Source organism: Procambarus clarkii, chromosome 43 (genome assembly GCF_040958095.1).
Source record: "Procambarus clarkii isolate CNS0578487 chromosome 43, FALCON_Pclarkii_2.0, whole genome shotgun sequence".
Lineage (NCBI taxonomy): Eukaryota > Metazoa > Arthropoda > Malacostraca > Decapoda > Cambaridae > Procambarus > Procambarus clarkii.
Window position 1 is genome coordinate 24,672,488 of NC_091192.1, and position 24,208 is coordinate 24,696,695.

The window sequence follows — 24,208 nt, forward strand, 5'->3', positions numbered from 1 at the left end:
AACCTAATTTTATATATTTGTAGTCATTGTTAGAAATAAATCCTTTATGTATTCATCTAACAAAATATATATTTGTAGATTCAGTAACATAATTTTAAAATATAGGGAAAAGTGTATAGTCTAAACTCTGGGTTGCTAGGCGACGGATGTAAACAACCCTAGGCTGGGGAAACGACGCTGCTTCACACTGGTGAGACTTAATCACAATGTCTTTTATTTTGTATAGTCTGTTTTCATAAAGTTGCATGGAATAGTCCATTCAAATTTTGCAATGGAATGACTGTTTTTCTGTGTTTACTTAGATGGACAAGGCAGCTTAAGCTGCCTGAAATTGAGTTAAATCTCTAGGTATGCCACCCTCTGTCGGTCCGTCTAATTACCCAAAGCTTCCTAGCATTACGTAAGTAATGACGAACTATGATATATTTGCTCACTATAATGTTGGTGCTGAATGTACAAACTGAAAAAAACATATTTTTACTCTGAAATAATATAATTTTATAACGAAATTAGACGAATTTAAGTGGCAGGTGACGCCACAGGAAGTCAACGCTCCACGCACCAATGTAATGGCTTTGAGTAATTAGATGGACCTGATTTCGTTATAAAACTATATTATTTCAGAGTAAAAGAATGTTTTTTCATGTTGTACATTCAGCACCAATATTACAGTGAGTAAATATATCATAGTTCTTCATTACTTACGTAATGCTAGGAAGCTTTAGGTAATTAGACGGCCCCATCTCTGTTGTAAAAACCACAAAACTTCAGGAAATTAGGGATGACAGAAAAGCGGTCGCTAACACTCAAAGGGCTGTAAGCACAAATATAATGAGTTATATGTTTAGAACCGAGAACTATATTTACGGGCGGCATAAAACATCTACTAGACAGTATAGTGTGACATTGTAATTGTCAGATTTAGGTTGGGATATTGAACAGGAGTAGAAATAGCCTAAACTATTCCCTTTGAGATGTATTTTTTCTTGTCTTAATAAACATACTTGAACTTGAATTCAATTCAATTTCTTTCTTTATTATGCACCCCATACCCATCCCGTGGGAGGTGGTGTAAAGGATTACAGAGGCACATAATCGGTTCAGGAACTGAACCCTCTAGTTCGTTTAGCTAAGCAAATAACAATCTTTTGACGCTAGTTACACAATTATTAATGTTATATATACATGTACTCATACTCATGCATACATGTACATATACATATATACATACACATACATATTCAATCACCCACACATCAATAATCTTTTGTGTCACAAGTGATTCAACAAGAGGCACACAACAGTCACTATACAAGGCACTTTACATCTATGGTGAGTCACACAGTTACTAGTCTTGCTCCACACCCACCCAACTGGGCGGCAGCTTTACAGTCATGTGCATGCATTACTTACAGTAAGCAAATTTTGGATACTTCGCTAAGATTTCGGGCAGCACATCATTATGAATGAAGTACTTACACATTTCTTGGACACTATTGATGGCGTTATCTCTAAATTCCGCGATTTTTTCACATTCCATTATATAATGACGCAAATTATGCGAATAGTTCTGCTGACAGAGTTTACATTTAGTCAAATCTACATCGGCAGCTGTTACAAATTCCCAGAGGTACTTGTAGCCGAGCCTAAGCCTAGCAGTGATGAAATCTAGAAGTCTGCTAACCTTATTTGATGACCCATAGACGTGCGGTACCTCCTGCATAATAGAATGATGATTGAACTTGGGATATTGATACCTATGACAGGTAGCTGCTGGTAATGTTTTCTCCCCAAATGGAACATTCAATTGTAAACTATATTAACGACAGCTAGGGTACACTCTCCAACACCATATCTGTGTTGTTATCTCCAACACCATATCTGTGTTGTTGTATATATCTGTGTTGTTATGTGTCGCACTGTTATCAATGACCTCAGACCAAATGGTATGAGGTACTATGAGTTCTGCAACTACTTCAGTACACTCTCACGAATATTGGAAGATATTCTTGTATCTTATCCAGAGTTTAGTGAAGACTAGGTGACTAGACTCGTATCTCGTGTTTTCTTCTGATGTATGGCTATAACCATCCGGTGAGATGGAGATGTTAGATGAATTCATAGTTAGCTTTTGATCTATACTCTGTAATCCGTCCCATACAATAGGGTATCTTCTTGAGGTTATCTTGAGATGATTTCGGGGCTTAGTGTCCACGCGGCCCGGTCCTCGACCAGGCTTCCACCCCAGGAAGCAGCCCGTGTCAGCTGACTAACTCCCAGGTACCTATTTACTGCTAGGTAACAGTGGCGTCAGGGTGAAAGAAACTGCCCATTGTTTCTCGCCGGCGCCCGGGATCACAGGATCATGCGTCCAGTGTTCTGTCCACTCAGCCACCGGCTCCCTAAGTAGTAGATTATTAAGTTATTATTAGAGTAAGGTAGCAGTAGATTACTGTGCAGACCCGAGACACGGGAAGAATAACAACAATCAGCTGTCAGAACTGCAACTAATTTTGTTTTCATTCAAATCACAATAGCTTCTGGTAGCAGATAATTTTGACTCTCCGCCCTACCCTGCCCCCCCCCCCCCCCCGAAGGAATACCACATGGGACACGATGCTTCGCCATGAGCTGGGTACGAACATCACGGCCATCGTCAACAGGCTGGCATCAGAACTCCAAAACACTCCCTTCTACTCAGATTTTCTTGCTGATGTTCAGGTAAGAGAGATGTTCCACGTGTGTTCAACATTTCAGGTTATGACTTTAATGTACTGTTCGTAAACCAAATGCAGAATTTGATTTGATTTGGAGTATAAACAGTTATTATATATTATATAATAACAAATAATAAAAGTAACTGTACTGACATTACAGTTATCACGAAATCAACTTGATCAAACAATTATATTACCAAGTAGTAATTGTTAAATTATTCTAATGTTGTGATAAAATGCTCATAAACTCCTAAAATTGGTTAACCAAGGAAAACAATGCGACAAAAAACTCCTTTACTTAATATAAGCTTTGAAATTAACACCGATGGTGGATAGATGCATTTAGAAAGCTTAGTAACTTAACAATCTATAACAATAAAAGATAACGAATATCTGTTTATTTGTCTGTCTATCTGTTCGAGGTTATAGACCCTTGGGGGGGGATAGCCTCGCCAACCTTGGCAGAATGGTGGTGGGGTTTCAGGAATAGCCATAGAGGGTCGGCCCCGATGACATTAAATAAAAAGTAATATAAATTTCCCCTCTCGTTAACTACCAGAATCCATCTTCACCAAGCATAATGTTCTTTTATATGATTAAATGTTAGTTTGTTTTATGTAGTTTATTTATTGGTGAAGACAATGTGTATTGAAGAGGGTTACAGTGATGAAGGGATAATGGTGAGGAGTAGAGAAGGTGATGAAGGGTAAGGAAGATGGCAAAGGGTAGGGCAAGTGGTGAAGGGTAGGGAAGGTGATGAAGGGTAGGGAGATGGGAAGGGAAGTATCAGGAGAAAGGGCCAAACCATTACAACTATATAGCACTTGGAAGGGGGTCAGGATAAGGATTTGGGAAGGGACGGGGGGGGGGAGGAAGGAATGGTGCCCAACCACTTGAACGATCGGGGATCGAACGCCGACCTGCATGAAGCGAGATTGTCGCCCTACAGTCCAGCCCAAGTAGTTGGGCGGGGTAGGGAGATGTTTAGTGAAATCACTACACATCACTTCATCATCAGTTGGTGAAATCGTGTGTAGTGAAGATGGTTGCAGTGTTGGCCGTCATGGGTAGTGTTTGTTGATGGTACCAGTGATGGTGTAGTGTTAATGGTACCAGTGATGGTGTAGTGTTGATGGTACCAGTGATGGTGTAGTGTTGATGGTACCAGTGATGGTGTAGTGTTGATGGTACCAGTGATGGTGTAGTGTTGATGGTACCAGTGATGGTGTAGTGTTGATGGTACCAGTGATGGTGTAGTGTTGATGGTACCAGTGATGGTGTAGTGTTGATGGTACCAGTGATGGTGTAGTGTTGATGGTACCAGTGATGGTGTAGTGTTGATGGTACCAGTGATGGTGTAGTGTTGATGGTACCAGTCATGATGGTGTAGTGTTGATGGTACCAGTCATGATGGTTCGTGTGACGTGAATGGTTTCAGTGATGAAGACTGTGCAGCGAAGCTGTGGCTTCCGTCACCCGAGCAACGCCGAGTACCCCCTCTAGTTGTGATATGTATGAAAACTGATTTCTATATATAGATATAGCAACCTCTCATTCATAGAAAGCAGCAATAAAACCTATAGTTTCCTGGGCCTACTATAGCATATATGTATTAAATTAGGTTTGAGATAGCGTATATTTGGCTTAGGATTGCATATTTAGGCCTAGGACAAAGTTAAGTTAGGTTGTATAATTGCTATATTCCAATAATATACATCTTTTTTTGGATACAATAGTCCATTTTTGTACGTTCGATCAATTGTTGCCATAAGTACTATAATTTCTGGATAATTGGTTGAAATATTGACGCTATTTATAAAAGACGATTATTAAATATCTGAACGTTTAACTTCTTGAGTATATAAATATATGTTCTTGTAGACATGTTTCTCCGTTCTACAGACGACGATGGCAACGCAGAACTTTAGCACAGAACGATTTGGCAGCGAGTGTTATGAGTGGGCCCAGGGCAGCTCTCTGGACACCCGGCTCCGCAACGCCCTCTACCACCTGATGCACGTCCAGCCCACCCTCCTGGCCAACCCGGACACCCCCAGGCACGTCCTCAAGGAACCTCTCGCCTACGTCAGGAAGGCTCAGGTACGGCTATCATCCCCGTGTTTATATTGAGCATGAGAGTGTTTTGGATGTTTTAAATGTGTCTGTAGCGAAGTTGTTAGCGCAATCAGCTCATAACCAATTGGTCTTGGGTTCAGTACCTTGGGAGAACGAGGACATTGGACACGTTTTCCTTACATTCGTTGTCTGTTCGTCTAGCATGTTGTCGGTGTTCAGCAAGAGCAAGAGCCTTTTGAATGGCTAGCATCTCTGTTTGTAAAGCTGAACACCCATTTGAGAGTCTCCAACTATTTTCAGAGTTTCCTGCCTTAACTGCAGCTCCGATTTCTTGTCCCCTGTTGGTCTACTGATCCATCTGTGAAGTATGTGAAGCTGCCAGATGCCAAGTTTGCTTCTCTATGCATCTGTGCGATATTATGTAGCAGATGAGGATTAGTCTGATTCGTTTTTCCTTCAAGACCCTTAATCTTAGTCTGCTGGCAGAGCCTTGTATAGTGACTGTTGTGAACCTCTTGTTGAATCACTTGTGATATAAAAAGATTATTGATGTGTATTTGTGTATATGGATGTATATATATGTACATGTGTATGTAACATAAACAGTTGTGTAACTAGCTTCAAACGAGTGTCACTTGCTTAGCTAAACGAACTATGGGGTTCACCCATTATGTGCCTCTGTAACTCTTTCCACCACCGCCCACGGGATGGGTATGTGGTGCATAATAATGAAACAAATTGAAATTGTTACGGCTATGTGAATAGAAGCATCAGGTGAAAAGAAACGCGCCCAAACATCTCTATCCTCCACCGGTAATCGAACCCGGGACCATTGGGTTGTGACCCAGCTGTTCTGAACAATGCACACTGGTTTTCTTATGTTATCCCAGAGTTCGTGGGAGCGACGGCTGGTGAAGTGTGTCAACAGCATGGCGGCCGAGCTGGGCGTTCCTCTGGCCAGGCGACGGACCAAGCAGGAGAGGGAGGACTTCGCTGACCACTGGGCCGACCTCTCCACCGACGAGTCCGGTTAGCTGCTAGCAGGGAGCTGGGAGAGGCAGAGGGAGGAGGGATGTATATGGGGAGGGAGGAGTGGAAGGGAAGCAGTAATCGTGCACCTTCATAACTACTTCCTTAGTTTTCTGACAATCTTTACTCTCAGTAGGAGACAACAAAGTATAGATTGGTTGCACCTTTCTAGTTAATGCATGGATAACGAGTATTATGCGAACCTCGAGTGACCGTCCCCAATTTTTTGTATTTTTTCTCGAATGATTAAAATAATTCTTTTGGTTATCATTCATTAACATTTGCGACAAATCTCAGGTATGTGACTCACTCACGGAAGAAGATCCTGCCATGACTTTAACTAGCGTGATGGCGTTCACATAACGCATTGTATTATGCTTATTTTGGTCTCCACTGCTATATAACACATTGGATTAAGCTTAGTTTGGTCCCCGACTGCCAGAACATACTCTCTGTTAACCTACACATATGAAATGAGACCAAAGTGACGTTTCGATCCATCTTGGACACTTTATCAACTTGATAAATGTTCCACATGGACCGAAGCATCGTCACTTTCATTTCGTATATATGAATTTGGTAATTTATTTCATCCACTTTATAGTAACAGTCTCTGTACACCCACTGTCTATTACCAATAGCTATTTGAAACGCATGCTTCCTCCTTTGTTTCTCATATAATTAACTGCAAACTAAAATGTAAAATAGGGAACAGGAAATGCAAATAACACCATCCAATGTCTCTGTGTTTACCTCGAGGAGACCTGTCGATGATCCGGCCGGTCTACGCCCCAAAAGACTTCCTGGAGGTCCTCGCCACTCTCACCAACCCAAACTATGATGAGACCATGTAAGTCACCCTCCAGGACCAAGTCACGTAAGTCAAGACAGCAGGAGACACTTAAGCGTTTGATTTATCAAACATTTAAGTGTCCACTTGCAAAATAGGTTCATCTCTCGTCAATCATGACGGCTTTGTTTACATTTATGAGCTCCGAAGCGCTGGGAGGCTGTTTATAGCCATACTAACCTTGGGTTGCGAAGTTGTCTAGCTCGTAAAATGTTTAATAACTACAGACGTAATCGCCATGATCCAGAACAGATGTACAGGTGTCGTAAGTGGACGCATAAATACTTGTTGAATCCTGACCCAGGCCATTAAATTCCTAATCAGTAACCAAAACGTGTATGTAACATTTAGGAACGAGGCTATTTAAGTAAAACACATGATTAAGACCATGTAAGTAAATCACGTGATCAAAGTCATTTAAGTAAAACACATGATCAGGGTCACATAAGTAAAACACATAATCAAGGTCACGTTAGTAAATCACGTGATCAAGGTCAGGTAAGGAACACTCATGTTTGAGGCTGCTAACAGGATAGACACAGAATCAATTAATTACTTATATACAGTATATCTATATGCTATATATATTTTTATATATTCTAAAAGTAACAGAGGATAATTCACTATATATATTCTTCACTTTAGGCTCTTGCTTTTTTTTTTTAATTAAAAGCAAATTTCGTATTTGAAGCCAACAGATGGCTTGATCACTGGCAGAGCTTGTTACAACCTTGTTACACCATACCTTGTGGTTACCTTGTGATTACCTTGCGGTTACCTTGTGGTTACCTTGCGGTTACCTTGTGGTTACCTTGTGGTTACCTTGTGGTTACATTGTGGTTACATTGCGGTTACCTTGTGGTTACATTGCGGTTACCTTGCAGTTACATTGAGGTTACCGTGTGATTACCTTGCGGTTACCTTGTGGTTACCTTGCGGTTACCTTGTGGTTACCTTGCGATAATTTCGGGCTTAGTGTCTCCGCGGCCCGGTCCTCAACCAGGCCTCCTCGTTGCTGGACTGGTCAACCAGGCTGTTGGACGCGGCTGCTCACAGCCTGACGTATGAGTCACAGCCTGGTTGATCAGGTATCCTTTGGAGGTGCTTATCCAGTTCTCTCTTGAATACTGTGAGGAGTCGGTCAGTTATGCTCCTTATGTGTAGTGGAAGCGTGTTGAACAGTCTCGGGCTTCTGATGTTGATTCAATCCACCATATCTTGAGGTTATCTTGAGATGATTTCGGTGCTTAGCAACCCTGCGGCCCGGTCCTCGACCAGGCTTCCTTTTTTTCTCGAGGCTTCCTGGACCAGGCAATTATATATATTAATTTCAACCAATCGCAGGGCTTTATATAAATAACTGAAAATAATGGTGTGTATAAAGTAGTTGAACAGATATTTCTGGTCAAAATCGTGCCTTTCACCACACACAGACCCATGTATTTAATGGTGTTTTTGATCACATATTGTGTGTTGTTCCGCTATGAATTCTTCCAGTGTGGTAAATCCGCTTCTGACAGCCTATTTTCATGGCTTGGATTTAAAACATAAACTAAATTCTCGTTCATTCAGTGGATATGCAATTCCAGTTCATATTGTCTATTTTACTTTCGCAATTTTTACAGCCTATAGACTTCTGACATAACACGTGGTGTAGTGGATAAGACGCTTCCCCGTGGCGTTTCACGAGCGCTTTGTCCTGGGTTCGTATCCTGGATGATTTACTGGGAGCAAATCCTTAACTGTAGCCTCTGTTTAACTCATCAGTAAAATGGGTACTTGGATTTTTAAACGATTTTTCGCGGGGTCGTATTCCAGGGAACATAGGATTAAGGACTTGCCCGAAACTCTACGCGTACTAGTGGCCGTACAAGAATGTAAGAACTCTTGTATATATACCTAAATTAAAAAAAAAACAAATAAAAAAAAACCACCATCAGTGACTTTGGAATAATCATGTTCTTTTTCCGATGCCTTGGTTTGTTGGCAAATTATACGTCATTCGTGGGGGTCACATGTAAAGCTGCATCTTTCATGAGATCACGTATAAAACTTTATCATTCGCGAGGTCATACGTAAAACCGCATCATTCGTTAGGTCATATGATACAGTGCCCTTGGGAATATAGAGACTATGTTAACTAAATTTAGACACAGCTGCTTCTTTCCGAGTGATAATGCGTAAAAAAAACTATTTCGATTTTCTCCAGTGTCTCCAAAAAAGACACATCAATCAGGTTTGTTATGATCTTAGCCAAGACACATCATGGTATTGGTTATATTTATAAAACAATTCATAATGCTGGCAAATGACCTTCATTATAATCAAATATATATTACTAAGGCTATAGTTTGCCTTCAAAACATATTAGAAGTTTTAATGCATTTAATTCATTCTTTCACCAATAGAGAGGAAAACCTTTGGGGGTGTATCCAGCTGCCTCTCAAAGTCAACGACATCAAAGGCTTGGTGAGTCAGAGAACTTAGAAAGTCAGGGAGCTTGGTGTGTGTGGTAGATTTGTGAGAGATTGAGGTGAATAAGGGACTTTTTGTCACCAAGGGCACGGTGGGGCAGGGGACTTGGTAAGTGAGGGTAGGAGTGTGGAACCTGTGGCCTTCTGGGCATTATAAGTGCAGCCAACTTATAGAAGTCCAAATTTTGTACAGAAATAGTTTTTTCTTAAAAATATAGTTTTATATCTCCTTGTATATTATTTTTCATTTTTGCTTTTATCACTAATTATAAAAATAGCATACAAAACAAAAAGTACTCTTCGAGTTAGAAAATATTTATATTTTTCTTCTCCTTTTTCTATAATACTTTAAAATTCGTAAGTTTTTCTAAGGTTTTAATTATAAGCCACTAATATAAAACCATCTTCTACAGCATATTGCTGTCCTACTCCGAGTGATGCGGTCATATGAAATCTTCGCCAAGTATGCCCTTCGTAGGGGAGCCTCACGGCTGAGTGGTCAGCGCTCGGGATTCGTAGTCCTAAGATTCCGGGTTCGATCCCCGGCGGAGGCAGAAACAAATGGGCAGTTTCTTTCACCCCTGATGCTCCTGTTCACCTAGCAATAAATAAGTACCTGGGAGTTAGACAGCTGCTACGTGCTGCTTCCTGGGTGTAACAAAAAGGAGTCCTGGTCGCGGAGACGCTAAGCCCTGAAATCATCTCAAGATAACCGTATGATAAAAGGTTCCCCCCCCCCATCCCTGATGCGGCCTTATGAAATCTTCGCTAAGTATACCCTTCGTATGACAAAAGGTTCCCCCACCCCTGAAGTAAGGGCTTTGTGAATCATGGTCCAAAATCCATAGATCACATACACGGAACAAAAAAGAGGAAGTGTTCCAAGAAACAATTTAGACAAGTTCCTGCAAGAAGTGTCAATGACGTGTCGCTCTTGGCCTGCCCCGTCGACAGATCCTCAGGCGTATGATGCAGTCTAGTCAACGACTAGACTGCATCATTCACCTACGCTACTTGCATTGCTCTGGTCAATAACCAGTAACCAAAAAGAGGATCTATGCACGGTTGACCCGAATCTGTGGTCAATCCTCCATCCTTCTAATCCCATTTGCAACAACAGCCTGCATGCCGTTGCTCGCCTTCTTGCCGAAAATATTCAGATTTAATTCTTTGTTTTTCTTTTATTCATTAGATGGCGTGATTGGTTCTGCTAGTTACTGATACTTACTGTTTGAATTATAAGATTACCGGGGAGCTGGTGTGAGAGTGATGTCTGTGGTGTAGATGGTATATTCTACGGGGGGCAGATGTGACTGTTACAGTGGCATTGGCGATTTAGGCGATAGTGTACATGGGCTAATGTAAGCACCTGTACACCAACAAGACAGTGTAGAGGCTAAGAGAGCGGTGTTGGTGGTGCAGGTGGAGGTGTACGGGGAGCTGGCGTGCTGTTGTAAACACACTGGACTGGACGAAGCTGTTGCTGGAGAATACAAGCCTAACCTGTCGCTGGCAGCAGAGAGACTCATTATAGGACAGAAAGGTGGGCGTCTGCAGCTTAATCTTCTTTTCATTGACCATTTAACAATCAAAAGTATCACATAAAATCTTATACAGTACTCTTAAAAGTAAATTAGTTGTATTTTGACTGGTAATTAGTTTATGGTGAGTTTAGGTTTGTGTTATTCTTACCACTTAAAGACAAATATTCTTAGATTTTCCATTGTATAGCTGATTAATATTATCAATGAAATAAGTAAACTTGAGCTACATGATACAGTAACTTGAAATGTTTTAAACTTTTTAAAAAATAAACAATATAAATAAAATAAAAATCTCTATCAGTAATATTTCTACAATTAAATTTCTTAATTTTTAATAAAAAAATATAATTTAATTTCCTATTTTTATAATTTCAATTTTGTTAAGTTTCCTATTTTTAGAATTTAAATTTTAATAATAAAAATACTCTTAAGAATGTTAAATTTTAAGCAGATTTTTTTCGAATTGGAGTTGGTTAACTACGTGATACACTGCACCACAGTATATGACATGACAGTCTGATGAGTTCCTGTGAGTGTACATGTGTGTATTTATGTCTACCTCTGTGTGTGTATGTGTATGTGGGTTCCTGTATATATTTGTATGTGTGTGTGTGTATGTATGTTCACCTATTTCTGCTTGCAGGATCGAGCTTTAGCTCTTGGACCCCTCCTTTCTAACCTAAATATATCTCTATTATTTCAATTATTTTCATGTCATCTGCATCCAATGTCATTATACTTTTCACTGAAGCTATAGTCTTTGTTCTTCACTCTTCCTATTTCACTTATCTTTATTCCTTAATGCCAGTACTGTTATTATTCTTTTTCCATTCTAATAGCTGGCTATTAGAATGGAATAACTCCCAGTGAATTATCCTTTGTGTGTTCATATCCATAATTACCTGCCCCCCTCTCTTTTGTATGATGTTCATATTAGGTCATTCTTTTCCCTCGTCACTCTAAAGGGTTAGGGATACCTGAGAGCGTGGAACAGTTTAATACAGGGATATATATATATATATATATATATATATATATATATATATATATATATATATATATATATATATATATATACATATATATACATATATATATATATATATATATATATATATATATATATATATATATATATATATATATATATATATATATATATATGTATATGAGAAAGAGAGAGAGAGAGAGAGAGATAGGAAGAGAAATATAGAGAAAGACAGAGAGAGAGATAGAGAGAGAAAGAGAGGGGGAGAGAGAGACAGAGAGAGAGGGGGGGAGATACAGAGAGAGAGAGAAGGGGAGAGATACAAAGAGAGAGAGAGAGAGAGAGAGAGAGAGAGAGAGAGAGAGAGAGAGAGAGAGAGAGAGAGAGAGAGAGAGAGAGAGAGAGAGAGAGAGAGAGAGAGAGAGAGAACAGACACAGTTGTGTATGGACTCTTGTGTATTCGTGTGTACATTTCAGTGGTGGAGAGGAACCACGGTCCACTGAGCCGGGAGCTGTGCAAGACTGGGTGTCCGCCGAGCCTCCGTGGCATCCTGTGGCACCAGGTGCTGGGCCTGGAGATCACAGACAAGGTCAGTCTCTCATGTCGTTGTTGTTATAGATTCAGCTACTCGGAACAAGTTCCAAGAATCACGTGCTATGGTGAGCCCGTAGTGGACTTACCTGGCACAGGAGCGGTGAGTCAGTCTCTCAGAGCATCGCTCTCTGTACCCAGCACGTCAGGTGTTTAGTCTCCCCCTGCAGCCCCCCGTCATGTCATTTTTTGCTGGTGTTATGACATTACAGTGTACCCTATTTCCGTTAATTATCATTAAGAAGGTGCTATCATAATTGGCAACATTTATTTCGGAGAATATGATAGATAGCAGTCCGTCCTCCTACTGTTTTCCAACGTCACGAAACTGTCGTACAAAAGTGCCCCTTATTCTAACCTACCAGAGGACCCAAAACAAAAAAAGGGACAGTATGTCAATTTCGCGAGCCGCTTCCATTTTCTAGTACGACAATGTTTGACCTTAGGTAGAGTATACGTCAAAATGCGACGCTCTTTTAGGTGGACGGGTTGGGTTGATATACAACAGCCTATCCTTTTGTACGGATGTAAGGCGCGTTTATAGCACGGACACCTACGGTTCCAACACGTTTATATGTAGGGATAGACAGTGTGAGATGCATGGGTAGTGTTTGGGGGACAAAGAATAAGGAATGTAAATGTCACAGAAAATGTTGCGTATAAAAGTTTGTAAATCATGAGATTGAAGACAGTTTACCGAGATGCTTTGGCCATATTGAACGAATGGATAATAGTGAGTGAATAAGGTAGAGAGAAGTCTTCTTGAGAAGGTGTATTTTCTTGTTATTATAACCATTATATAGTATAATTATTGTGTTTGCATCGGTATAATTCTTGTCACTATAATTTTGACACATTATGAAAAGCTACCAATGAGCAGCGGTAACACCTCCCCCCCAAGGCCTTAATGGTACACTGTACCAAACTATCTTGGTAACCCACGAATTATGATTGGTAAAACAATAAGCCTAAATGCTGCGCTATACAGCTATATTAACTTTGCACTTCATATTGAAGACTACTCTGTTTAAATGTTGACCAGACCACACACTAGAAATTGAAGGGACGACGACGTTTCGGTCCGTCTTGGACCATTCTCAAGTCGATTGTGATGAGGACAGGTAGGGACAGGCATTAAATAGGCAAGAGAGAGCTGAGGAGGAAAGTCAGGTGTATGGGATAGTAGTAATGAGAACTACAGCAGGCCTATTGGCCCATACGAGGCAGCTCCTATTATAACCACCGAAGGAGATAGTAATAGGAATAAGAAGAGGATAGCAAGGGAGCGTAGAAGACAATGAACAGAAAAAGGGAGAAGAGAGAAAGAAAGGGAAAGAGAAAGAAAGAAATGGAAGGGGGAAAGCTTATGTTAAGTCACGTTTGTTAGAAAGATTAGAGCATTTGAGTATATACTGTGAAAGGGAAGAGTCCACAGCAACAAAGCCAGGACTCAAGTTCATGTTGGGTACATTGTTAATAAGAGCCGATTCTACAAGACGGCGTCTGTGTAGAGTAGAGGCAGGAAAGATTATTTTGGAGGAAAATTTAATGCCTGTCCCTACCTGTCCTCATCACAATCGACTTGAGAATGGTCCAGGACGGACCGAAACGTCGTCGTCCCTTCAATTTCTAGTGTGTGGTCTGGTCAACATACTTCAGCCACGTTATTGTGACTCATCGCCTGCACTCTGTTTAAATGTCTCGGCAGCTTTTCATGTAATGTATATCATCTCATTTTTTTATAATTAGAGCTCGGGTAGGTACGTGTGCTTGTTAGGTGTGTGTGTTGAAGGGGAGAGAGAGACCCGGGCACCGCCGGGTACCCCATAGTAGTTTAATATATGTCAATCTGTCAGTAGTATCCCCCATATACAAGTTGATCTGTACGTCTGGATGTATTAATCCCACATATATGACAGTGTCAGAAATAGCCTCATGTTTAGACAACATGGCAGTAATATCCACATATATAGAACAATCTTTCTTCAAAACATTAATATTGTCTTTAGCACTACAAGTACTTCGAGGAGCTGGTGCAGACGGTCCTGCAACACGAGCTGCTGGTGGATAAACTTATTATGAAGGTAAGATGGATCCTCCACACACTGTATGTCTCTTCCCCATTGTGTCGCTCCTCTACAGTATGTCTCTCCTTTACACACACACACACACACACACACACACACACACACACACACACACACACACACACACACACACACACACACACACACACACACACACACACACACACTCCACTCAGTTTGCTCAACATTCTTCTTCACATTCCGTTTGGCACCTTCCTCCTCAGTTTGCCACCTCCACAATATGTTCCATTAAATATCGGATCCAAATGTAATTCTCCAGCCACTAAATCTTCATGTGTTGCTGTATTCTTGAGCGTGATGAGCGTATCCTTGATGAATGATTGTTGATGTAACCTTGAATGATGAGTGTTGCTGTATCCTTGAGCGTGATGTTTACCATGATGACAGCAAAGCACCATACTCCAGATTTAAAAATTATGGTGTTGATTTATGGGACAACTTAGCGGATTGACAACATTAGACATCTGGGTCTCTGGATTGTTCTAAGCGGAGGTTAGACGTATATATGTATCTATTTAGTCGGGTATAAGTACAAAATGGCCTCACATGAGTCAGTGTGCCTTCACTTTGATCTCACGTTACTATGTACTAATTAATTCCTCTTGCAGGACATCCAGCTGACAGCTTCTAATGACGACCAGTACTTTGTGTTTGAAGACATATTATTTCAGGTAAGAGAATAAGTCACAATAACGTTGTGGAACGAAAGAGACGACGTTGCAGTCCGTCCTGACTTGATAAAGTCCAGGACAAACTGAAACGTCGTCGGTTTCATTTCTTTTGCATGTGTGGGGGGTTGGGTTATACACAAATACTAAGCTGACATTTGGAGTTTCTTTGGTTTCAGTCCCCAATATTGCCCGTCTGAGGACTTAAGCTTCAGAAACCTGTAGTCATCTCTCATACCAGGTACGCCTGAGGGCCACAGTTCTAACAACACTACAAACCAGACATGAAAGGGCTGATTTCATCGAGACATTTAAAATACTTAACAGGGTTGTGGATATTAAGCCAGACCATTTCTTTGAAACGTCAAATGTAATTATATAGAACCTTCAGGCTCAACAAGCCACAATGTAGGACAAGGCAAAGGAGGTACTTTTTTTTTATACCCACAAGGCTATAAGCCGATGGAATAGCCTATCGGGTGAAGCCGTAAATGTCAAGACATTACTTCAGTTCAAAATCCAGATGGAAAAATACTGAAGGACCTTTGGCAATTTGTCGGCTTCCTGTCCCCGTGAAGGCCACTAGGGAGATGGTGGACTTCAGATAAATTCGCATTTTCAACTTTTCATGATGTACTCTTATCCTATTTTCTTTTAATTGAAAATTGAAAGGGGCTCTCAATGTCCACCTTGTCATCCCCCCTTTTATGTTGTGATCATATTCGTTCTGGATTGTCTATATTCTAAAGGTGTAAAATTTAGTAAAACCTCTGAACTTTTCAAGTTCAATTTTGTGCATGATTAGAAGTGTACACGATGCCGGCTGTGCGTATCCTAATATTGGTCTTGACGTTGGTAAAGTTTATTGCTTCGATCGATCCCATACTAATGTATGACTTAAGTTTTTAAACATTTCTCATGTTTATCAACCTTCCACATGCTGCCAATATTATCCTAGTTGTGTATGCTTCCGGTGTTAGTTCTGAAATTAAATTAATTTCCAAATCTGTTTTTTATTCGTATAGTTGCCATCCAACTATGACAGATTCCTTCGGGTCTCTTGTCTCATTTTTCTATTTCCATTGCCTTGCACTTACTGGGATTGAACTCCTGCAGCCATTTATCTTCCTACTCCTGTAGTGTTTCAAGTTTTCTTGAAACATTCAACAGTCTTCCTCAGTTTTACTGTTTTTATAAACTTCTCTTCCAATATAAATCTTGACGTGTGAGGATTCACCCTTCCGGTAGGTCACGGACGAAGGTTATATAGGAACAGCAGTGAAATATGACGTTTCATTAGAGATCCAAATTGCTATAACATTTCAGCCTTTCGTCACCTCACAGACTGACCCTTGTTTGCTGTCTGTCAGGTACTCCATTATCCAGTTCAGTGTCTTGTCAGTTTTCTTAGCTCGCTTCTCAATCTCATATGCCAACATTTTGTGAGGGAGAGAATTATGAGGGGAAAGCGCCAAGCCATTACGACTATATATAGCACTTGGAAGGGGTCAGGATAAGGATTTGGGAAGGGACGGGAGGAGAGGAATGGTGTCCAACCACTTGAGGACGGTCGGGGATTGAACGGCGACTTGCATGAAGCGAGACCGTCGCTCCACCGTCTAGCCCAAATGGTTGGACACATTTTGTGAGGAACAACATCAAATGCTTTGATGCTGCTTGAGAACAACCAACTTTCAGAACGCTTCGTAATAGACGAAAACTCTTGGGTTTGATGGTTTCTCCTATGCATACTGCTTGCCATGTATATCCTACTTGCTACAGTTACTACTATTTATAAGCTTAAGCATATAAGCTTCGGCTTAAACATATACGGTACGGCTTAAGCATATACACTACAGGTGTTATTGTATATTCGTTGCAGGTGTTGTTGTGTTTCTTCAGAGACACAGAAGTGTTGAGCCACTTCGAGCACAGCAGCGCCTCGCCTCCCCTGGCGGCGGCCCGGGGAAACACTCCCTCGCCGGATACTCTGGTAGCCTACCCGCCCTGTGGGGTAATACCCTTCCATGGGTTTACTATGTACGGTGAGTCTACCACTGTACATGTACTGCGAGTCTACCAGGCGCTCCACTTACCGTGAGTCCACCACACTCGCCATGTAACGTGAATCTACCACACCGACCACGTACAGTGAACCCATCACACTCACCACGTACAGTGAATCTACCACACCGACCACGTACAGTGAACCCATCACACTCACCACGTACAGTGAATCTACCACACCGACCACGTGCAGTGAACTCATCACACTCACCACGTACAGTGAACCCGTCACACTTACCACGTACATTGAGTCTATCGCACTCCCAGTAAAACAATCTAAAACACTCACCTTACAATAAACAGAAGCTGTTTATCTAAACAATTTAAAAAAAAAATACAGCTTCCTCCCACTATTATTTTAATTAACCGTTAATTTAACCCTCCTGTTAATTTAAATATCAAATTAATTATTGAGAAAATTAAATTATTATTGGTATTATTTAGAAATATTTCTAATGTTACTTTTTTAATATTAACAAATATTTACCAAAATATTTGTTTTTGTTTTTTTTTGTTTCCAATGGATTGAAAAGATTCTTATTTTGTAATATGTTTTTGCCTGTTGGTGTGTACGTTAGTATTATTGGTGTGCACGGAATTAGTGTTATCTCAGTGTTTTTTGATTGTAGTGTGTCTCAGAGCATTATATTGTAGTGTGTCTCAGAGCATTGTATTGTAGTGTGTCTCAGAGCATTATATTGTAGTGTGTCTCAGAGCATTATATTGTAGTGTGTCTCAGAGCATTATATTGTAGTGTGTCTCAGAGCATTATATTGTAGTGTGTCTCAGAGCATTATATTGTAGTGTGTCTCAGAGCATTATATTGTAGTGTGTCTCAGAGCATTATATTGTAGTGTGTCTCAGAGCATTATATTGTAGTGTGTCTCAGAGCATTATATTGTAGTGTGTCTCAGAGCATTGTATTGTAGTGTGTCTCAGAGCATTATATTGTAGTGTGTCTCAGAGCATTATATTGTAGTGTGTCTCAGAGCATTATATTGTAGTGTGTCTCAGAGCATTATATTGTAGTGTGTCTCAGAGCATTATATTGTAGTGTGTCTCAGAGCATTATATTGTAGTGTGTCTCAGAGCATTATATTGTAGTGTGTCTCAGAGCATTATATTGTAGTGTGTCTCAGAGCATTATATTGTAGTGTGTCTCAGAGCATTATATTGTAGTGTGTCTCAGAGCATTATATTGGAGTGTGTCTCAGAGCATTATATTGTAGTGTGTCTCAGAGCATTATATTGGAGTGTGTCTCAGAGCATTATATTGTAGTGTGTCTCAGAGCATTATATTGTAGTGTGTCTCAGAGCATTTTATTGGAGTGTGTCTCAGAGCATTATATTGTAGTGTGTCTCAGAGCATTATATTGTAGTGTGTCTCAGAGCATTATATTGGAGTGTGTCTCAGAGCATTATATTGTAGTGTGTCTCAGAGCATTATATTGTAGTGTGTCTCAGAGCATTATATTGTAGTGTGTCTCAGAGCATTATATTGTAGTGTGTCTCAGATCATTATATTGGAGTGTGTCTCAGAGCATTATATTGGAGTGTGTCTCAGATCATTATATTGGAGTGTGTCTCAGAGCATTATATTGTAGTGTGTCTCAGAGCATTATATTGGAGTGTGTCTTAGAGCATTATATTGTAGTGTGTCTCAGAGCATTATATTGTAGTGTGTCTCAGAGCATTATATTGTAGTGTGTCTCAGAGCATTATATTGGAGTGTGTTCGAGAGAGATTTATAACATAGGGTATCTAAGAGAGAGGTTTCGGTGTCGTTCAGCTGCCCCTCTGAGCTGCCTGTACGAGGACCCTGTACACCTGTACTTCACCTTCAGGGAGATGTACTGCCGCTACTGGTACCGCCTCCACATTGTCACCAGCCACCCCCAGGTCAGTCCTGGTGGTTCAGCACCACCCTCCTGGTTTTATAACAACTCTTCAGGGGTTCTTCTTCCTGGTTCTCTGGTCAGGTCAGATTTTGCTCTATATGCAACCCGTTCTCGCAAATTCGTAAAGTCAATATTGACTTATTAACTACGTGCATAGGTGATATACTAAACATAATAGATACCCTTAAAAAGATTCATAGAAAACACCGACCTTACCTAACCTTGTTAGTATCTTAAGATAAGCATCTTATTGCTTCGTAATTACAATTATTACTTAACCTATACCTATTATAGGTTAGGTAATAATTGTAATTACGAAGCAATAAGATGCTTATCTTAACATACTAAGTAGGTTAGGTAAGGTCGGTGTTTTCTATGAATCTTTTTAAGGGTATCTATTATGTTAAGTATGTCACCTATGCACATATTTAATAAGTCAATATTGACTTATTAAATTTGCGAGAACGGGTTGCTATATAATAGCATCCACAAGTCACACATTGTTCTATTGCTGTATTTTGACTGGGATTCTTCTGCTAGTGTGTTATAAGACTTATTAGCATGCACGACAGTATTCATTGAGGCGGTACAAATTTCCGATGATTATTTAATTCATTCATTATGTATTTATGAGGCAATGAGTGAAGGATATCATGAAATGATGGATATATTATTCTTAACCCTTAGACTGCTGGAACGCTTATAAGCGTTTTATGGTAGACATACATTGCTAACCACACTTATAAGAAAGTTGTATTCTGGTTTTAGGTGAGTATACACTGAGTTTACTTTAGTTTTGAACTACTGGATGTTTAGTAAGCAATAGTCAGTAAACTCCTGTGGTGCTTTAATTACGTTCCCGTGCTTAATAGGCCTTAAATCGCACATCAGAGACGAGGAAAAATTAAGTTGAGTGTATGATTTCTTGCAACAAAGACGAGCAGACGTCTGTAACAATAATAACCCCCAATAAGAATGTATAAGGAGAGGCTCTCCTGTTCAGTTGATTGGTTCAAAGTGTTATTTAATTCTGTATTTAAGAGTTAATGCGTGTTAGATAATTTGCTTCTGATGGAGTGATGCTTTCTCTTTATGGTGCAGGGAGCGGCAGCTTTGGCGCTCCAGTTTGAGTTGCTGTTGCAGAGTTGTGAGACGCGCCTCTGGCAACACTGCGCCGCGATGACCATACAACTGTGAGTTGGTAACACTTTTTGCTGTTCCCCTTCATACACACTCATATATTCGCACTCACACTGACACCCTCATGTCCAGCTCACACTGACTCAAATATACTCCTCTTATGTGCACCTAAAATATAATGTTCATATATAACCCTTCCATTCATCTTAATAAAATATCCCAAACGTTACAACCGAGCTTTTGAGAACTTTGTAATCAAGTTGTATTGATACCATTATCTGATTTCCTAGAGCGTTCAGAGTTGTCATTGTACTACTAAGTTAGATGTCAAATTAACGATCCCAAATCATCATGGTACGACTTTGAAGGTTTTGAAAAAGCAAAATTTAAAGCCAAATGAATAAATAAATCAGACACGAATACAGCCATTACAAACAGCCAAGAACGCCCCAATACTGCAAAATAAAGCAATAAATCATGCACAGGTTACTACCAGCGAAGGACGTCCTAATACAACACAGTTGTATCAATGTAAAATCAATCAATCAAATTCGACGTTACTGCCAGAGACCATTTTAACGAAGCTCTCGTCCTTAGGCTTCCTATAGTGTTCAAGTGGATGGTACGCGGATTTAGCGGGTACCTGATCCCTGACCAGCTGTTCCACTTGTGGGACGTGGTGTTGGCTTGGGAGTCCGTCGAGGTCCTGCCTATCCTCGCCCTCGCCATCGTCAGTTTCCGTCGGGAGAACCTCATGGACGTCACCTCGCAGCAGGCCGCTGAGGTATTGTATCACCCGTCTCAGGAAAAAAAATATTACTAAGTGATGACCAGACCACACACTAGAAAATGAAGGGACGACGACGTTTTGGTCCGTCTTGAACCATTCTCAAGTCGATTGTCGACTTGAGAATGGTCCAGGACGGACCGAAACGTCGTCGTCCCTTCATTTTCTAGTGTGTGGTCTGGTCAACATATTTCAGCCACGTTACTGTGACTCATCATCTGCATATTACCAAGTGACTTACTTCCCTGAGTCAATCCTCGAGTCAATCACAGCAATGATACGTCACTGGGTGTGCCAAACATTCACGGAGAATTCTTTTAAACATGTGTACTGACTGATTCAGTAATGTATTATAACACTCATCACAGTTTATATCTACACTGTTTCGTCCTTGATAGCTTCAACTTGCATTTCAACACCCTAGACAGCTTCAGCTTGCATTATAACACCCTAGGTAGCATCAGCTTGCAGTACCACACTCTAAACATCTGTAATCTTTATTATAACTTTCTTGACAGCCTGTATCGTAAGAAACGCAACAGCTTCAGCTAGCTACATAGCGAGGCTAGACAACTTCAGATTACATTTTAACATCTTTGACAACTTCAACCTGCATTATACTTTCTTGACAGTGTAGTCTACATTGCTCTTGACAGTTTCAACGCTCTTGACAGCTTCAACCTTAATTGTAGTGCCCTTGACAGCTTGAGTCTGCATTGTAACGCTCGTGACAGGTTCAGCTTGAGTAAATAATTTCACTCATGACTCAGTTTTCCATGAATATGAACCTATAACGTTTTTAATTAGGGATACTTCTTACACACATTCTGTGCTCATTTTGCTGTGGAAAATAATATAGTTCATTTAAATAGGAGAACTGTTTAAATCATGTATAACGACAGTGGCATATTTCAATTACCAATAACGCGCAGTAAGTAAACAAACTGAATAATGATAATAATTTAATATTCTTTTTTAGTTATACATAATTAGTGTTAACGTTTAATAAATTGATTTAACATTAATCCAAAGAAAGATTAGCATAGGCTATTTCTTTCTTTGTTGATCTCTTTTCTTGATTTTCTTTCATGATCTCAAAATGATAGATTAGCATAGGCTATTTCTTTCTATAATTTTGAGAGGTATCTTATTGTCTCAATAAACATACTTGAACTTGAACATTAATCCAAAATGATATTTTTAGATATATTTGATAATTATATATATCTGGTCTGCGATAATAATCAAGTAATATGTGTGATATTGGTTGTAAATAAGACCTCAGACTTGTTCCAGGATTCACAAAACATTTACGCGTTCAATTACAACATCTGTACGACTTACCTCGAGTATGACGGCTTTGTTGGTATTTACTAATCTCAGTTAACGAGCTCTATAGTGTAACAAGATCGTCCATAACAGCCTTCAGTTATGGATGACCTTGGAGCTTGTAAAAAAGAGTTTAGAAACACCGACAAAACCACCGTGATCTAGATAAAGAGTTACAGCTCTCTCAAATGCACACCTAAATGCATCGTAAATCCTTGTACTGACTGGGCGTATCTCCCCTTGTGCAGGCGGTGCTGGCGGATATTACTGCCATTCGGGTCATTCCTCTCCTCAAGCTCGCCCTCGCCGCCGACAGGGGCCGGGAAAGAGATCCATGATGTGCCTCGCTCCGCCATTTGACGCCTCGGCCGCGGACGGATAAATACACAGACTGGTGTATACACCTGCATCTTGGTGTATTGCATTGCACCTGCATTGGTCTAGTGTACACCTACATCTCTGAGATTTTACCTTCGTCCTGGAGTATATTCAAGACTAAAGTATATTTTGCTGCTTGGTCAGTAGGCTATGGTAATAACTTAATAACCCTCCAGATCAGGCTAAGAGGCCTCAAGCTCAATACCAAACTAGCATGTAGAATAGCATGACTAATTAGTGAGAAATTGCTCAGAAAATCGTCTTATATAATTGTTTGTTACATAAAGAGATTTACCGCTGTATATTTTTTCACATATGAACGCCGTAAGGCTTATTTATAACACTGGACGAGTTGGTTACGGGACAACTTTACTAATCATTTGTATTTTCTTAAATATTTCCTAGTATAATAGAGACTAGCAAGCTAGAAAAATTGTATTTCTTTCTCTACCATAAAAATATTTATCTGCTATTATGGAATCATCATTGTATCGCTGGGATTAGGCTGACGATTGATTTAATCTGATGGGGGGAAGGGGAGGGATTAGGTTCAACGCTTGCAGGTGTGTAAGCTCGGGTTAATCGTAAGTCCTATGAACCTCCGGAGGGTTATTAAGGCCACCACAAGTGCATATAGTTACTAACCAGCAAGTAAACTATAGGCCTGAACATGGTCGAGAACTAAAGTAAACTTAGTGGGTATACATACACTGAGGAGCAGGGGTATACTCCTAGATAAATTTATCCCCTGTGAGAGTGCTGAAATCTTGGGATTGTCAGGCCAAACAGGTTGATAATGCATGGTGTATGACCTATAGCTATAGTAGTAAGGGAAATGAACAATAATAATTATTATATCTTAGTTATCTTTTATATGTATGTGCCGAGTATCATCAATAATTCAATAAATATAAAAATTAAAGTTTTCTATTATCACATATATTTGTAATAACCTTTGGGATATATATTAGATGACATTATAGGTATCGTGGGTCATCACACCACTAAAACTACCGTAAATGTGTTTCTTCATTATTACTATTGATCTGCCAGTGACACGAGGCGACACATTTGTAGTGTTTCCTCGTAGCTCATTCCTCTTAGCCCTGGGACTAGTCTAGTGGCATACCTCTGAACATTCTAAAGCCTCGTTTTGTCAAACGAGATAAGGACTCCACGTTTGGGTCGCATATTCTAGAATTTGACATAAACAATATACAAGACCTTGAACGACCTCTGTTCAAAATCATAATATGAGCTCGTTTTATTAACCAACCTTCCGTATGCAGTTGAAGTTTTTCTTTAAATATGGGCTTCTGGTGACAGGTTCGGCATGATATCAACACCAGCTTTCTCCCTATCCGATTCTAGGAGGATTTCATCTCTCACGTAACACCGTGTTTGGCGTTCTGTTATCCCAATCCCATTTAATTTGCACTTGATAGAGTTAAATTCAAGTAGCCACTTGAGGGACCATAGATTCATTTTGTAGTTTCATGCAGTCTTTCATCGTCAGCATACATTAGGAACAGGATTAGCTCAGTACTCACCCCCGTGGGACGC

At 40.1% G+C, this 24,208-nt stretch overlaps 1 protein-coding gene across 1 annotated transcript; it reads left to right on the forward strand.

Moving 5' to 3' along the window:
- The first annotated feature begins 156 nt into the window (after nt 1–156).
- On the forward strand, nt 157–23,897 carry LOC123755874 (TBC1 domain family member 19). Its single transcript, XM_045738798.2, has 15 exons — nt 157–190; nt 2,598–2,721; nt 4,620–4,817; nt 5,684–5,822; nt 6,585–6,672; nt 9,081–9,141; nt 10,569–10,689; nt 12,156–12,268; nt 14,280–14,354; nt 14,987–15,049; nt 16,929–17,091; nt 18,903–19,012; nt 20,113–20,204; nt 20,749–20,935; nt 22,516–23,897. Exons 2-15 carry the CDS (start codon nt 2,617–2,619, stop codon nt 22,603–22,605), a joined length of 1,605 nt encoding a protein of 534 aa, XP_045594754.1. The 5' UTR covers nt 157–190; nt 2,598–2,616; the 3' UTR covers nt 22,606–23,897.
- The last annotated feature ends 311 nt before the right edge of the window (nt 23,898–24,208 follow it).

Bases quoted from the DNA above. Each gene is read 5' to 3' on its own strand.
- LOC123755874 (XM_045738798.2), top strand. From the start codon at position 2,617: ATGCTTCGCCATGAGCTGGGTACGAACATCACGGCCATCGTCAACAGG. The intron at 10,690-12,155 runs GTGGGCGTCTGC...TGTACATTTCAG, and splicing joins ACTCATTATAGGACAGAAAG to TGGTGGAGAGGAACCACGGT. The intron at 15,050-16,928 runs GTAAGAGAATAA...TATTCGTTGCAG, and splicing joins TTGAAGACATATTATTTCAG to GTGTTGTTGTGTTTCTTCAG.